Source organism: Mesocricetus auratus, unplaced genomic scaffold, assembly GCF_017639785.1.
Source record: "Mesocricetus auratus isolate SY011 unplaced genomic scaffold, BCM_Maur_2.0 Super-Scaffold_15014, whole genome shotgun sequence".
Lineage (NCBI taxonomy): Eukaryota > Metazoa > Chordata > Mammalia > Rodentia > Cricetidae > Mesocricetus > Mesocricetus auratus.
The window spans coordinates 15596441-15612024 of NW_024429186.1; the positions used below are offsets into that span (position 1 = coordinate 15596441).

General features: G+C 44.5%; 1 protein-coding gene across 1 annotated transcript; it reads left to right on the forward strand.

The window, feature by feature from the left end:
- The first annotated feature begins 11324 nt into the window (after nt 1-11324).
- Nucleotides 11325-13242, forward strand: LOC106021006 (interferon alpha-inducible protein 27-like protein 2A). Its single transcript, XM_021226175.2, has 5 exons — nt 11325-11349; nt 11467-11496; nt 11896-12144; nt 12602-12757; nt 13033-13242. Exons 1-4 carry the CDS (start codon nt 11340-11342, stop codon nt 12754-12756), a joined length of 444 nt encoding a protein of 147 aa, XP_021081834.1. The 5' UTR covers nt 11325-11339; the 3' UTR covers nt 12757; nt 13033-13242.
- The last annotated feature ends 2342 nt before the right edge of the window (nt 13243-15584 follow it).

Consider the following 15584-nt stretch of genomic DNA (forward strand, 5'->3'; position numbering starts at 1 on the left):
GGTGAGATGTCTTGGTAGCTGGTAAGTTTTGGAAGTGGCTTATATATCATCCCTTGTATTCTTGCCCCATTCTATGGATGTTTGGGCTCACACATTGAAATGTTAAATTCACTAGTGTCTACTGGTGTCAACTTTGTGCTCCTCAAGGGGCATGAGGGCCGGAAGAGGTTAACATAAGACAAATAAACCACTATCAGTGTGTATATGTCAAGCTAATAGTAAAACATACATAGAACACAAATGTTTGTTGTTTTGTTTTATGTTTTTTTGAGACTGGGTTTCTCTGTGTAGCATTGGCTTTCCACTAACTCGCTGTCCATTCTAGGCTGGCTTTGAACTCAAAGGTGTACCTGCCATTGCCTTTACCTAGTGCTGGGTTAAATACATATACCACCATGCCTAGTTTCCAAAAGTGTTTTTCTAATACAAAATATTAAAGTGGTGGGTAATGAAAAAATAAGACATAAAAAAGAAAGAACGCCAGGCGGTGGTGGCGCACGCCTTTAATCCCAGCACTCGGGAGGCATAGGCAGGTGGATCTCTGTGAGTTCGAGGCTGGGCTGGACTGACAGCCTCGAAAACAATACAGAGAAACCCTGTCTCATAAAAACCAAAAAAAAAAAAAAAAAAAAAAAAAAAAAGGAAAGAACATGACTTCTCCTAGGCATGTTAGAGGAGAAAGTTTGTCACAGATACTGGTGAGAGCACAGTCAGAGGTATGGATGTCTGGGAGAGTCCAGAGTGGACATGACCAGACAGAGCCAGACCCCAGCCGGGAGGTTAAAGGTACAAAAGTGGTGGGTAGCCAAAATGTCTGGATTATACAGGAAAGACCTTCTGGGGGAAGGGCTGTCCAGCCCCTGCCCTGGAGAATCCATGGTACAGGGTGGGGCGTGGTAGTCATACCCTATAATGGGTAGAGACTGAGAGATGCCTCGAGGGCCTGGATGCCAGGTCTGCTTTCCTATGCTAAGTAAGCATGACTGTCATTTGTCCTGAGTATGATACCTGACACTCATATAGCCTGTTTGTTAAAGATGAATGGAGGGCAGGCTATTAGGATGCTGTCCTTTCCAGTTTCAATAGCTTTTGGGACATGTCACAATGTACGCTGTGGGGACTGTTTCTCTGCTTTAGTGTTGAGGCTGAGGACTTCAACCTTCCCAGTGAGACACTCTCAGCACTCAGAGATAAAGGAAAAACTTAAGTACTGTTCAGCCGTAGCCTCCAGCTGTTGCTTAAAAAGACACAGACTAGAACAGAAATAACTCATGGTTTGCAGGGGGTTAGGCATTCTCATAACCTTAGGGTGTTCTTTTCATCCAACCCCAAAGGAGATTGTTCCAGACTTCAGCAAGTTTTACAGAAGCTGAGATTGGCATGTTTCTGGTCAGGCCAGTTATATCTTTAGCATCAGAAAATGCTGTCTAGGTGGATATTGTTATTGCTTACTTCTAAGGAAGACAAGATGTGCACTCTTCAGAAAAACAGGAAGGGTCAGATGTTAACAAAGCAGCCTGCAGTTCAGAGTTAGTTCTGCCTTCTCAGATGGAGACATTTTCCTGCTCTGTTGTCCTTATTTTTCTTGAAGGGATGCTAGTCAGCCAGGGCATGGCAAGCATTCCTAGCCCTTCTTCCCCATACTAAAAACAGCTTACATTTCTAAAGGTCTATTCCTTTATTTGGCCACTTCCTCCTTCTGAGGTTGACCATCAAAGTCCAGCTATCAGTGTTGAAGTCCACCAATCAAAAGCCCACTTTGGCTCACCTGAATAACATGCCCAATTACAGTTAAACATGTAACTTCATCCTCACATGGGCTTTCCCCTTTTAGATGTATAACTGTGGTGTGCCTCTGAGACAAGTCTGTTTCCTCTCTATCGAGAGGCAGTACCCCCTGCCTACAGACAGATGCCCTCTGCCCCAAGTTCCCTTCCCCCTTACTAGTCTACTGTGTCCTTCTGGGTTCTGTCTTTGTCTCTTAATTCCTGCCCTTTGTCCCTCTGGGGCAAATAAATGTTTGTGCTGACAACTTGATCTTGGGGTGTCTTGAGCCAATTCCATTTCCCACATTTCTTTTATTTTTACTTCCTTCTTTCATACTTTCCTTCCTTCCCTCCTTCCTTTCTTCTTCCCTCTATCCTTTCCTCCCTCCCTCACTTCTTCTTTCCATTTCTATGTATGCATGTATGTATGTATGTATGCATGCATGTATGTATGTATGTATGTATGTATGTATGTATGTATGTATGATTTATTGGTTTTTCCAGACAGGGTGTCTTTGTGTAGCTCTGACTATCCAGAAACTCTGCTCTATAGACCGCCTTGGCCTTGAACTTTGAGATCCACCTGCCTCTGCCTCTGGAATGTTGGGAATAGAGGTGTGCACCACCACTGCTTGGCTCTACAAGCTCTTAGAGTGTAGTTTTCTTTTTCTGAAATGCTGGTGTCAAATCTGGGGATTGGACAGATACTGACATCATGATAGGAATTAGAAACATTCTCTCTCACTTTCTGAAAGAGCTCACATAAAGCAGGTAGAGTTCTTCCTTACATGTCTGATACATTTCACATTGTAGCTCACTGGGCATAGAATATCCTTTGGGATGCACAATTTAATTATGTGTTAAATTGGCCTATTACACACAGTTGGGAGACACCATGGGCATCCTGTACCTCCAGGCTGTGTGGAGAAGGAATTGTTAGGACTCTGATAGCAGACTGCCACTGATTTCAGATTTTCTGCCTTTTAAGTCAAGTTACCTTCTCAATGAATTTTTCCATTTTATATATATTATCAAATGTGGAGGGCCCTAAATAAGGACAGCATAATAGAAGCCATCTTACTATTCCTACTGTATTCTTAGAGACTAACACCTAGTTAAGTTTCTGTTTCTCTGTGCCTGCTTATCTTCCTGTACAGCACATTTTCAAGGGCTGAAGTCCAGGCTCTCGCACCCTTCTGCCACCTGGCCTGCACTCCAGACTCCCCCAGCTGCAGACTTGTGTCCTTGGAACATACCCTGCCAAGGATAACTTCTGCCCCCCCTTCTGCTACCTGCCTTACTTAAGCCCTGTTGGTGCTTTCGATAAATGTGACTTGATCAGAATACTGTCTTGTCTCCGTCTCTCCTGTTTCTTGTCCCCCCATTCTCACTCCCTCCCCTAGGGTCCCCATTGACTGACCCCACAGCCAGGACAATCAAATTTATAGCATAAATTTGCTCATGTTATCTCTTTCTCATCTTGTTCTATGATGTGGTGAATATTGCTTCATCTGTTTACCTCATAATTATGCTATCAATATGTAACATAATTTTTCTATTACTTTCTTTCTGGTTTTCTTACTTGTGCTCATGTCTTCTCATTTAGCTAATCGTTTCTACTGGTGTTTTCAGGTTCCTCATTTCTATGTGAAATAATCCACTTGAGAATGATACAGAAAACCAAGCTGACTAAGCCAATTAATTAAAAGTGTTAGTCCTTTATTTTTTGACCCACAACTAAGAGTAGGCTCATGCCTCAGAGCCTCTTGGTGCTAAAGCTTAGGGGTACAACATTGTTTTTTCCAGACAGATTTCTCTGTGTAGCCTTAGAGCCCGACCTGGAACTTGCTGTGTGGACCAGGCTGGCCTATAACACACAGAGATCCACATGCCTCTGCCTCCCAAGTGCTGGGATGAAAGGACTCCACCACCACAGCTCAGCTGAGGTACAATATTTTAAAAGACAAAAACAACAAGGACATTAGTGACAGACAAGGATCAGAGTAACCCTGCATTTGTTTTGACAGAACATTGTTATCTCAGACACAGAGTGACAATTTTGACTTACACCTTTTTCATTTATCTTGATTATGTTTAGTTGGTATAAACATTAATTGTTCTGGTTAATAGATCTGGACCATAGTCAGAGTCATGGAAATCCCAATGTGTTCCCAAGGCAGAGATGTCTACTAGGGGATAGAAGGTTGAGAAGTGTCTGAGCAAACACAAGATCAGTCAGGACAACATGGCGTTACTTTAGTCCCTTCACATACAGTTCCTTGTAGTTTTCACAATTAAGGAGTTTCTAACATCTCCAACCATTATATTTACACATTCTTTTTTCCATGTTAAATAAGATTACTTAATGTTTTAGATAATTCAGCCATATAGGAATTGGTGAAACTTTCTATCAAGTGGTATTTTCCATGAGTATGAATTTCATTCTTCCTATATCTTATAATTATCTTTAATTAGATATTGGGTATCATTCCTAAGAAGAAATTAATCCCACAGAGTTTAGGCATCTTAGATCTTTGGTTCATGCTCTTTCCTAGCTTTGAAGTAAAGGTTGAGGGGCAGGTTAATTGTCTCAGCAGATGAGGACACTTGCTGACAATCCAGTGACCTTAGTTCAGTGCTAAGGATCCACTCCTGTCTCAGTCACTTGGTTGATGGGATCACATGTGCTACCCAGCCCAGATGTGGCCTGTAGAAACTTTAAAGCTATTGCCCAGAAGTAGAACACACACTTATACAAACCTAGGAGCACTATGTTTTACAGGTGCTACCATTGTGTGGTTTGCAAGCAGATGGAATTTTCCTGAAATAAAAAATGCCTTATAGCAAGCAAGGGCTACACTGTGCCTTGGTTTCTCTTGCACTGGACTAAGAGTTACTGACCTTTCAGAAGGTAGTACTGATACTTTTATCGGTCTGTATTTTCAGCTGCCAGAGTCATGGTGACAGGTAGAGGGATATATATATCTTAAGCCCTTGTTTCAAAACAGTTTTTGAAAAGCAACCAGAATTTTCTGTTGAATAATTTATTGTATGAAATCCAAACTAGTATGGATACAAGCAACTGATTTGTTTTTATTTATTTATTTTCTCAATATATGTTTTTATTTAAATTAGAAACGTGAATGTTTCACATGTCAGTCCCAGCTCCGTCTTTCACCCCTTGTCCCTCCACCAGCCTCCCAGCCCCCTACCCAATCTCCACATCATTCCCCAGGGAGGGTGAGGTCCTCCTTGGGGGGATCTCTAAAGTCTGTCATTTCATTCTGGGCAGGACTTAGGCCCTTCCCCATGTGTCCAGGCTGAGAAAGCATCCCTCTATTTGGAATGGGCTCCCAAAGCTTATTCATAAACCATAGTGAACACTGATCTACTACCCAAGGCCCCAGTGATTTTTGTGGCCTCCTCCCTGGCACTGCATTTATGGAGTCTGGATCAGTCTCCTGTTGGCCACTCAGCCATCAGTTTGGGATTCAAGAGTTCCCCCTTATCCGGTCAACTGTCTTTGTGGGTTTCGTTATCATGGTCTTGACCCCTTCAAGCAACTGATTTGTTATCTCATCTCTTTTTCAGTACATTTGAGAATGTGTTTATTATTATTATCATTATATAATTTATTTAACTTTATTGTATGTACATTTGTGTGAAGGTATCAGATCCCCAGCAACTGGAGCATTGCAAGCCCCCATGTGGGTGCTGGGAATTGAACCTGGGTCCTCTGGAAGAGCAGCCAGTGCCCTTTAGCCCTGAGCCATCTCTCCAGTCCAGCCCTGCATGTGCATATTATAATGTGGGCTGTTTCAATGTTCTTACATTTGTCTTTTCGATGATAGTCTGGGCGACATATGATGTAAGGAGAAGGGTGTGCTATAGGCCTTTCCTCCAGGCTTGATATGACCATGGCTCTTCTGAAGCAGAGCGGTCCTGGGGACCTACAGAACCGCTGGTTCATGGTCCCATCAAGGAGATAGATAGACAAACACTGGTGATAGCTGTGTCTATGGTAACAGGTTGTTAACAGTCCCTCATAAAGAAGAGAAACTCCTGACTTGTAACTCCATCACCCAGCTCTGTCCACCCTTGACCCAGCTGTGTATAATCCTAGCAATACTAAGGGATCATGAGGCAGAGAACTTTGCCCAGGCGTGGTCTTTTTGTATTGTTCATGCTCCTGTAAATAGCTCAGGAAACTGAATTTTTACCAAACTCAACAGATTATGAGCTGCCATGTGGGTGCTAGGAATTGAACCCAGGTATTCTGGAAGAGTAGCCAGTGTTATCAACTGCTAGGTCATCCCTCCAGTCCCTTACAAATTATCTTTTAACTTCATTTTTCGAAAGTGTGTTCTCATGTGACTTTGAATTAATAATTATATTGCTTACCAATTAAACTTTAAAGCAAATGAGAAGTTTGTAAGCATCAAAACAGTGTGATATCGTTGCTAGCAGAGACAAATCTTTGGAACGGCATAGGAAATTTCAGAACTATTGCCCTGGAAAACACACACACACACACACACACACACCAAGTATACATGCATTACACACATATATGTATACACACACACCAGTACATGAGTTTTGAGCAGGAAAATGGAATATCAATCAATGATAAAGATCATTTAATAAATGATATTGGAATAATTGTCTGACTGAGACATAAAAATCTATGTAAAATATTCAATATGTAACAAACAGATGACCAAGATAACATTAAAGACTACCACTTAGAATACTTTAAAGAAAATAGTAGTGGTGATGTATGTTGTAGACAGCAGGGGCAGTTTTTTTTTTAAATTAGAAACAGAACGTAAAATCTTGGTCATTTTGAGTGGATACTATAACTTTTTCTGGGTAAGAATAAACCAATACCAAAATAACAACAAAATAAACCAGGTTGGGCATTGTGGCACACACCTATAGTCTCAGCACACACAAGGTTGATATGGGCTTATCTCAAGTCTTAGGCTAGCCTGGGTTACATAGCAAGACTCTGACTGAAAACAAACAAAACCACCACAGCAAAAATAGACAATGACAACTGGAAAATAAATTTGTTCTACACATGTGATTGGAGTAATATCATTTATGTATGATTAACACAGAAAAATATCTCAGTTTTTAAATGTTTACTTCTATGTACATGTATGTAAGTGCCACATGTGTGACAGTGGGTGAAGAGGACAGGAGTGGTTACTAGGTCCCCTGAAGCAGGAGTTATAAGAAGTTGTGAATGGCCTGCCCCGGGCATTCAGGGTCTCTAGATGAGCAAGTGCTGTCACACACTAACCATCCCTGCAGCCCACAATGAAAACAATGTCAATAAAAACAGGTTCAGGAATAAGAGAACACGGGCTGGAGAAAGTGCTCAGTGGTTAAGGACACATGTTAGAGTCCTTTTGCAGAAGATCTGACTTCAATTCCCTGCACCCACGGGAGTCTGGTGGCTCACAACTGCCTAAATCTCCAGCTTCAGGGAGCTGACACCTCTCTCATCTCCTTGAGCACGTACAAAGAGAAATCATACCCATTTTTCAAAAAGCATAAGAGTCAGGTGGTGGTGCCACATGCCTTCAATCCCAGCACTCAGGAGGCAAAGGCAGTCAGATCTGCTCTACAGAGTGAGTTCCAGTTCTAGGACAACCAGAGAAACCCTGTCTTGAAAACCAAAAAAAAAAAAAAAAAAAAAAAAGGAAACAAGAAAATAATTCACAAAGTAAGTTCAGAATAAACCCAATAAACTGTTTAATCTCAGTAGAAGTAAATGTCACTTGAGTAATCACTTCAATTTTAACTTATCACTAAATGTGGGCTTGCTGTTTGTTTGATTTTGTTTCATACTGGAGATGGAACCCCCAAGATCTCACCAGGGCTAGAAAAGAGCTCCAGTGTTGAGCTACACTTCCAGCCAACAGCAGCTGCCTTTGATGACAAAGCTAAGTCGTGTTAAGAATAGATGAGCAAAGGTCTCCCACAGGCTTGTAGGAGAGTGTAAGTGTGGTGATTTGGATGAGAATGGCCCCCACATGCTCATACATTTGAATGTTTGGTTCCCAGATGGTGGAACTGTTTGGGAAGGGTTAGGAGGTGTGGTCTTGCTGAAGGAGGTCTTGTCACTGGGGATGGGCTTTGAAGTTTCAAAAGCACATAGCTGGTCAAGTTACTTCTCTTTCTCTAACTCCTGCTTGTTAATCTGACTTCAGCTCTCAGCTGCTGCTCAAGTACCATGTCTACCTGCATATCTTCCAGCTTCCCTGCCTGCATACCTTCTTGCACTCCTGCCTACATGCCTACCTGCATATCTGCCTGCTTACTTGCCTGCCTGCATACCTGCCTGCATGTTTGTCTGCATAACTGTATGCCCTCCTGCCTGCTGATATGTTCCTGGTCATGATGGTCATGGACTTACCTCTGAAACTATAATCCTGATAAACTCTATCTTCTATTAGTTGCCTTGGCAATAGAGTTTCTTCACAGCAATAGCAAAGTAACTAATACGGAAGTGAGCTATTGCTATGACAGGCTCAGTCATGCTGTCTTGGGAGGAATGTGGAAAACATTGGGACTCTGGACTAGGAAAGTTCTTGAATGATTTAAGTGGGTCTGGTGGGCTATTCCCAGAGGAACCTGAGAGACAGTAGTGTTGAGAGCATGTGGATAATGGATAATGGAGAAGAGCCCAAGAAGTTGTATAGGAGAAAAATATTAAGAACTGGTCTAGAGACCATTCTTGTGATATTTTGTCAAAGTATGTAACTGCTCCCTCCACCTTGTCCTGGGGTATTCCCGAAGCCAAAACCAAAGAGCTTTGAATTAATTTCACTGGCAGAGGAGATTTCAAGACAGCCCCATATTGATTCTGTTGCATGGCTATTAGTGACCATTCTACTGTGGGTCTATAGTTAAAAAGAGCAAGTCAGCAAGACGCACCCTCCATGGCCTCTGCATCAGCTCCTGCCTTGAGGCTCCTGCCCTGTGTGAGTTCCTGTCCTGACTTCCTTTGCTGATGCAGAGTGATGTGGAATTGTAAGCCAAATAAACCCTTTCCTCTCCAAGTGACTTTTGGTCATGGTTTTTCATCATGGCAATAGGAACCCTGACTAAGCCAGAAATCTACCCTGTTTCTGGAGAACAGGAGCACTGGGCTGCAGATTCATCTATAGGATCATATAACAAGAAAATACTGGTGCACAGCGACGTCAGCATTTCAGGTTATGTAACTTACAGAAGCCAGTATTAGAATTCACACCTTAGCCAGGCGTTGGTAGTGTACACCTTTAATCCCAGTACTTGGGAGGCAGAGGCAGGCGGATCTCTGTGAGTTGGAGGCCAGCCTGGTCTTCAGAGCAAGTTCCAGGACAGCCTCCAAAATAATACAGAGAAACCTTGTCTGAAAAAACAAAAAACAAAACAAAACAAAACAAAACAAACAAAAAAAAGAATTCATACCCTTAAAGGAGAGGCTGGGACAGTGAGCTAGCAAATGTCCACAGGGCAGAACTTCGGGTGTTAAACACAGGCGTTCTAGAAGGGCAAGTGTCTAGAGATGGAATGGGCTGGGAGCCAATTGTTGTTAAAACGTTTAGGTTTATCCAGTAAGGAGACACAGACTGCGACTCAACGATCCCACGTGGAGTTTATTGGTGGACGGGGTGGGAAAAGGGGAGCAGAGAGAGATAAGAGAGAGAGAGAGAGTAAGAGCAAGAGCAGAGGAAGAGGAGTAGGAGAGAGTAAACGGGCAGGGGTCAGTCCCTTAAAGGGGTCCTTTGCACCTGCCTGGTTCTCACGGAACTCTGGGCTGGCCAGAGCGCTGCCTGAGTGCATCCTGCCAGGTAACAGGGCAGGCCAGAGTAATGCCTGAACCTTTTACCAATGACTAACAGGAAAGATGAGACAATTTAGAGAAGGGAAGTTATGGAGGTTTCTAGATCTGAGACAGTATTTGCATAAGCAAATAAATCCAAATTTACAGAAGCTTGTTCTGAGAGTGGGATATCTTACCTTATTTATGCCTCAATAAACATGTTGTCAAGGAAACACCATATAGATCTAAACAGTCAGTTATAAACAGAAGGAGCCATTTACAAAGTAGCATGCACATGTAGTCAGAATGGGTTGGGGGTGGCATATGTTACATGGGACAGAGGTGGAAGGACATGCTCCTGGATGTGGGTACTTTGGAAGAACAGTCAATGCTCTGAACCAATGAGCCTTCTCTCCATCCATGATTAACTTTTTAGAATGTTAATGATTGTGGAGAAGTTCGAATGTTCCAAGTCATGGCTTCTTAGCCTTTTGGCTAAGATCAAGTTTAGTATCAAATGTTCCAAGTCAAGAGCCAAATTCTCTTGGGAGATTGTTAGCCCTTATAATAGCCACTCACTGTCCCCATCCGTACCTAACCTAACATCTTTGAGACCATTAGGTAAATCCTTTGGAACATACAAACACCAGGCTCCCTGTCGTACCTGCTGTGCAGCCTGTATCCGAGAATGTAGCAAGGTGGTCGGGATAGATGACACAGAGACCGGTCGGTTGCTTTTTGAAAACTTTATGCTTCCCAAGTCATCTTAGGAGGAGACCGCCAAGAAAAAACGCTTCCCTTTTTAAGGACTTCTGCCATCCGTCTACATACAATTCTTCCCAGACTTCTCACCCTCCTGGCTGGTGGTTTAATCTCCGGCCCCAGAATTGGCCCCAGAATCGGGGAGACACCGCAGGGAGCAGGAAGGAACATCTAGCCATAGGGGGAATCAAAGTCATGGTGTTTCAGTGCAAGCCCTTATCTGAGCCCTATCAAGAGCTTTATAGCACTAAATTGTTTTCAGTAAACATTATCTCACAGCTGCCTGCTCCCAGGCTGAAGGGGAAGTGGGTTTCTGTTCAAGGTCTGATGTCCCCACAGCTCCCACCATGCAAAAGAGGAGGAACACCATCATTAAGTACCTGAGGCCTATGGCAGAGGCTCCCCCATTGCCTTTACACTTAATGTCTGCACTAATACATGTATTTGAAGTGCCTTGATTTATGACTTTCACTGTTCTGTTATACAAAAAGCTCATGAAACTGATACTATGAAGGAACACAACATTTTGGGTGGCCCTATGTGATTATCCAGCCATAGATCCACAATAAACTCTCATCCTCTTGCAGGTGAGAGAAATGAATTTTATGTCCACATTTTTCTTGCTACTGTTGGTATATATGTGTTGTTCCTCTCAATTTTGATTTAGCAGCAAATAACTGTCACCCCATCTCTGTATTTCTCTGCCTGTGCCTGTGTGTGTGTGTGTGTGTGTGTGTGTGTGTGTGTGTGTGTGTGTGTGTTAAGGGTCAGTCGGGATAGAAACCAATCTAAGGGAAACCATCTACTCAGACATCAGCAGATGAGAGGAGAACAGGTGTCTACTTCCTTATTGCCTTCAAACCTCCACCAGGACTCTGACTCATTGCAAGGGGAGAATGTGTTCCTATTGGTTCAGTAGCAAGAGTCCCTCCTACTTTTCTCAGATTTAAGTCACTTCCTAACATAACCTGCTACCAACACATCTCACCATGAAGAAGAGTTAGTAACCCTCAGCACTGGTGTGGGCTGGGAACTGGGCTCCCTGACACAAACCCACCAAGAACTCACTGACATCAGCCAACATTAATCTCTTCTACCCTCCCCATCTCTCCCTAGGAACTATCGTCAGTGCTGCAATAGGAGGAGGTATGTTTCTTGCACCTGCTGGGAGGCCTTGGGAGCTTTGTTCTTGGCTGAGAGCTCTGACTCAGATCTTGCCTTCTGATGGATTCTGGAGCTGCCTGGGTGAAGGGCCAGGGTCAGAGCTGTGCTTGAGGTTTGCAGAGCAGCTTAAGATTTCCTGCCTGACATTTCCTACAGCCTTATACATGATGGAAAATTCATTGACGGATAGAAGGGGTAGCTACTCAAAACTGTATGGGGAAGTTAATTAACCCCTCACAAGCCTGAAGCCCGGTGAAGGGTGATGACTTCCCTAGTGTCACACACATTGGTAAACCATGGCTCTGTGAGATTCTCCACAGACCACTTGGCCTGCACCTGGCTCCCTGCTCTATCCTCAGGACTCCTTTTCTTCATGCTCAGAAGACAAAGACCCCCCCTTTCGAACATTCCGGAAACTGTTGAGTGGGTCTACCTCTGAGCCCATACCACTGACTCCTCTCCCCAGAGCTGGGGCTCTGATTGCTGCTCCCATAGCCCTGGGTGCTCTGGGCTTCACTGGGGCAGGAATTGCAGCAGGATCCATAGCAGCCAAGATGATGTCAGCCGCAGCAATCGCCAATGGGGGTGGAGTTGCAGCAGGAAGCCTGGTAGCCACACTGCAGTCTGTGGGTAAGTGTCAGTCCAGGCAAGATGAGTGGAGACCCAGCCAAGGAAGGCATCTCCCTTCCTCTCCCTACACTGCCACCTTTTATAGGACCTGTTTATTCTAGTTCTGTCGCTACTATCTGATTCATTGTGAGTGCGGTTGGGGTGTGGTGCAGACAGAAGGGGCACTGCATGGCAGAAGCAGGAACGAGCCCCGGTCCAAGATGCATGTTACCTGGGCTCTGAATCTTCCCTACATGGTGTCCTTGTTCAGTGTGTCCCCCTCTGTCCTGCTATGTAGAGGGACATAGCTCACTGGAGATCTCCCCTCCTGTATCTCAGTTTACTTAACTCTGTCTTATACTTCTGGTCCTCTTTGAATAACTCTGTCTAACGCAGAGCCCTAGGGTTCAGACAAAAAGGCAATGGGGCATCTCTAAGCCTCAGACCACTGGGCGTCACTGCACTGTTTCTTTCCCAGGTGTCGTAGGACTCTCTACGTCAGCCAACATCATCCTGGGCTCTGTGGGGGCAGCTATTGGGGCATCTGTTGAGGAAGCAATTGACAGTTGGACCGATCAGGAAAACCAGGAGGAGACAGTAGACACAAAGATGATCGTCCAAATCACTCAATGAGGTCAGAGAAAGATGAAAACATAGAGGTCTTGTGCTGGGGCTCTTACCTTTGCTTCTGGTGACTCTTTGAAGGGACTTGTGGACTGGGAGTGTGAAGTCTTTAGGTTTCCTATAACAGACTCAGGCGGGAGAACAAAGGGAGGTGACATGTTGGCCAGCACAGTCAGTAGGTAGAAGGCTTTAGGAGACCCCTGCGTCACTGGAGATGGTTTGTATGGTAAGGTTTGGTTTTTATTTTTCCTGGTCTTTATGAAGCTTATTTGCTCCTGATTATAGGTTCTGCTAAGGGAGGTTCCTGACCTGGAGCTGAGGTGAGAGGGCCAAGAACATGGACCCCAGAGCTCTTGGTCCATCTCCATCTATGATTCTGGATGTGCAGAGCTAAGACCAGCAAAAAGCTGCCACACTGTACCAGGGATGCCCTGGCCTAAGCTACTGCCCTGACGCCTCTGGAAGGAGATAGAATAAAAAAAGGTCACCACTGTGCAATGTCTACAAAGTTGAAAAGGAATCTGAAATTCCTACCTTATGTCTTGGTACCCCGTCCAGACCTCACCAAAGGGTGGTAGTCATTGCCCATGGGATGCAACAGGCAGTGCTGGGCAGAGTCCACAATGACACACAAACAGCTAGAGACCAGGGGATCTGGAAGACTCCATGAAGGAGGGACAAATGGATGGGACACGGTAATGCATACAGAAGTCTATCGCGGGAGCACACACAGAGATATAATGTTGCGTGTGGACATGGGTTAGGTCAGATCTGATGGGCTGGACTGCATCAGTCACTTCCAAGCAATCAAGAAGAGCCTCTGTTGGGTAACTGTCTGGCAGCAAACTGAATTGATTGCTGGCTGAAGTTTTACAGAATCAAGTGTGGGGTTGGCCTAGAAGTGGCTGATGGTAGCATATTCTAGCATAGACTACCCACCTCTCTGGAATCCTCCTTCAAAGGGGTCTCATCAGGGTATGTGGTGTTGAAAATGGTTCCTGACCCAAACTCAATTATTTAATATTTTTATTTTTTACTAGCACTGGAGAGATGGCTCAGAGGTTAAGAACACTGCATGTTCTTCCAGAGGTCCTGAGTTCAATTCCCAGCAACCACATGGTGGTTCACAGCCATCTCTAATGAGATCTGGTGCCTTCTCCTGGGGTACACGCATGTACATAGATAAAAAACTGTATGCATAATATTTTTTACTAGCATAGCTGTAGGTGCCAACCAAGAGAAACAGGATCAATAAGTGGACAGATTGGGCACTGACCTTGTCCTGGGTGACAATTCTTCAGCTAGGACACCTCCCCCATTTGCAAATATTTACACAGGACAGGGCACCCTTGTCCCGTTTGCTTTCCTGGTGTCTCTGACTTCCCCTCTGAAATCCCTTCTATATGTCTCCCTGAACACTGCAGCTACTGCTCAGGTCAATCCCTTTTTTTATTTGCATTTTTTACCTACATGGTCATAATTATGGGAAACCTTGTGATCAATCTTCTTCAATTGGAACACATTCATATTCTCAAACCATTCTGACTTGGGAGGTTTCTTTCCATTATCTGAGGCTGACTGTTCCTACTGCATTACTGTTCTTTCTGAGTCTATGGGTGTGAACATCAGGTGAGGGTCACACAAGCACTTTGGGACCCAATAGGTGATGCCTGGGACTCTTTTATTACCTCTATCACCTTAGACAGCTTAGAAATGTTTCTAGCAGCTTCCTTCAATACATGAAACAATGGCCTGACAAAAACTCTTCAGAGGCTCCTTATCTTGGGCAGTGTAGGACTCCCAGTCAGGTCAGACTGAGAGAAAACCCCCTCTAACTGGACTACCCTGACTGGCAGTGATCCTCTGTCAGGCCCAAGGGTGGTTTATCTACTGCATGCTCCAGTCTGCCCCTCCCTTTGGCCATGAAGAGGGTGTCCAGGAGCTGTTGACAGTCATCCCAGGTCACTGGTGGGTATAAAAAATGGCTCTAGGAGTTTAAGGAGGGCCTGACATTTTCCAGAGAATGGTGGTTTTGCATCTTCTAATTATACATACCACTGCCTGAAAAGCAGACATGAATCAGGAAATGGAGACTGGAACTACTTTGGCTTAGGCGACACTGGGAAGGGGATGCCTCCTTTTCAGGGAGAATGAGGACTTCCTCTGCTGTGGGAAATTCCCCCTGGAGTCCCATAACTACAGTCACCCTGGTTGTATGGAAGGAAGTGGGAACCCAAGGTAGAAGTCACTATTGCTTTCTGAGACCAAGTGAGACCAGTGAACCTCCCCACCCTCCAGTATGGAGGAGGGTTGGGCTGGTCATACCAAGGGGGAAACTAAGTTTGCTTTAGTGGGCTCCAGGACTGAGAGAATACGCAAGGTGTGGGTTTTCTCTGGTGACCTAGCTGAGACAAAATGTTCGAATTCAGGCCACCAGAAATAATCCCTGGATACACAGTGGGGAGGGTGGTGGGAATGCAAACCAAGCCGTGGCTTTGAGATGAGCAGGACACAGCAGAAGCCATGCTAAAAGTCCTCACAGGGGCTGAGCCAACCCCACATGGCCATGATCTTAGAGGTCATTGAGGTCAACTCCCCACCTAGGTAGGAGCCACTCAGGAGGTGACCTTGGCAGAGTTATCAGGGCAGAGGGTAGCTTCTGTTTTTCACTTTTCATCTATTCCACCTGAGCACTCACCTTCGCCATGTGTCTCTGTGACAATATGTGGGAGAAGGAGGCGAGCCTAACCCACCCAAACGTGAGAATCAGAGAGATAGAGTTCTGAGCAGCCGTCACCCTGCAAACAGCACACATGATGTTAAGGGAACAATAAGGC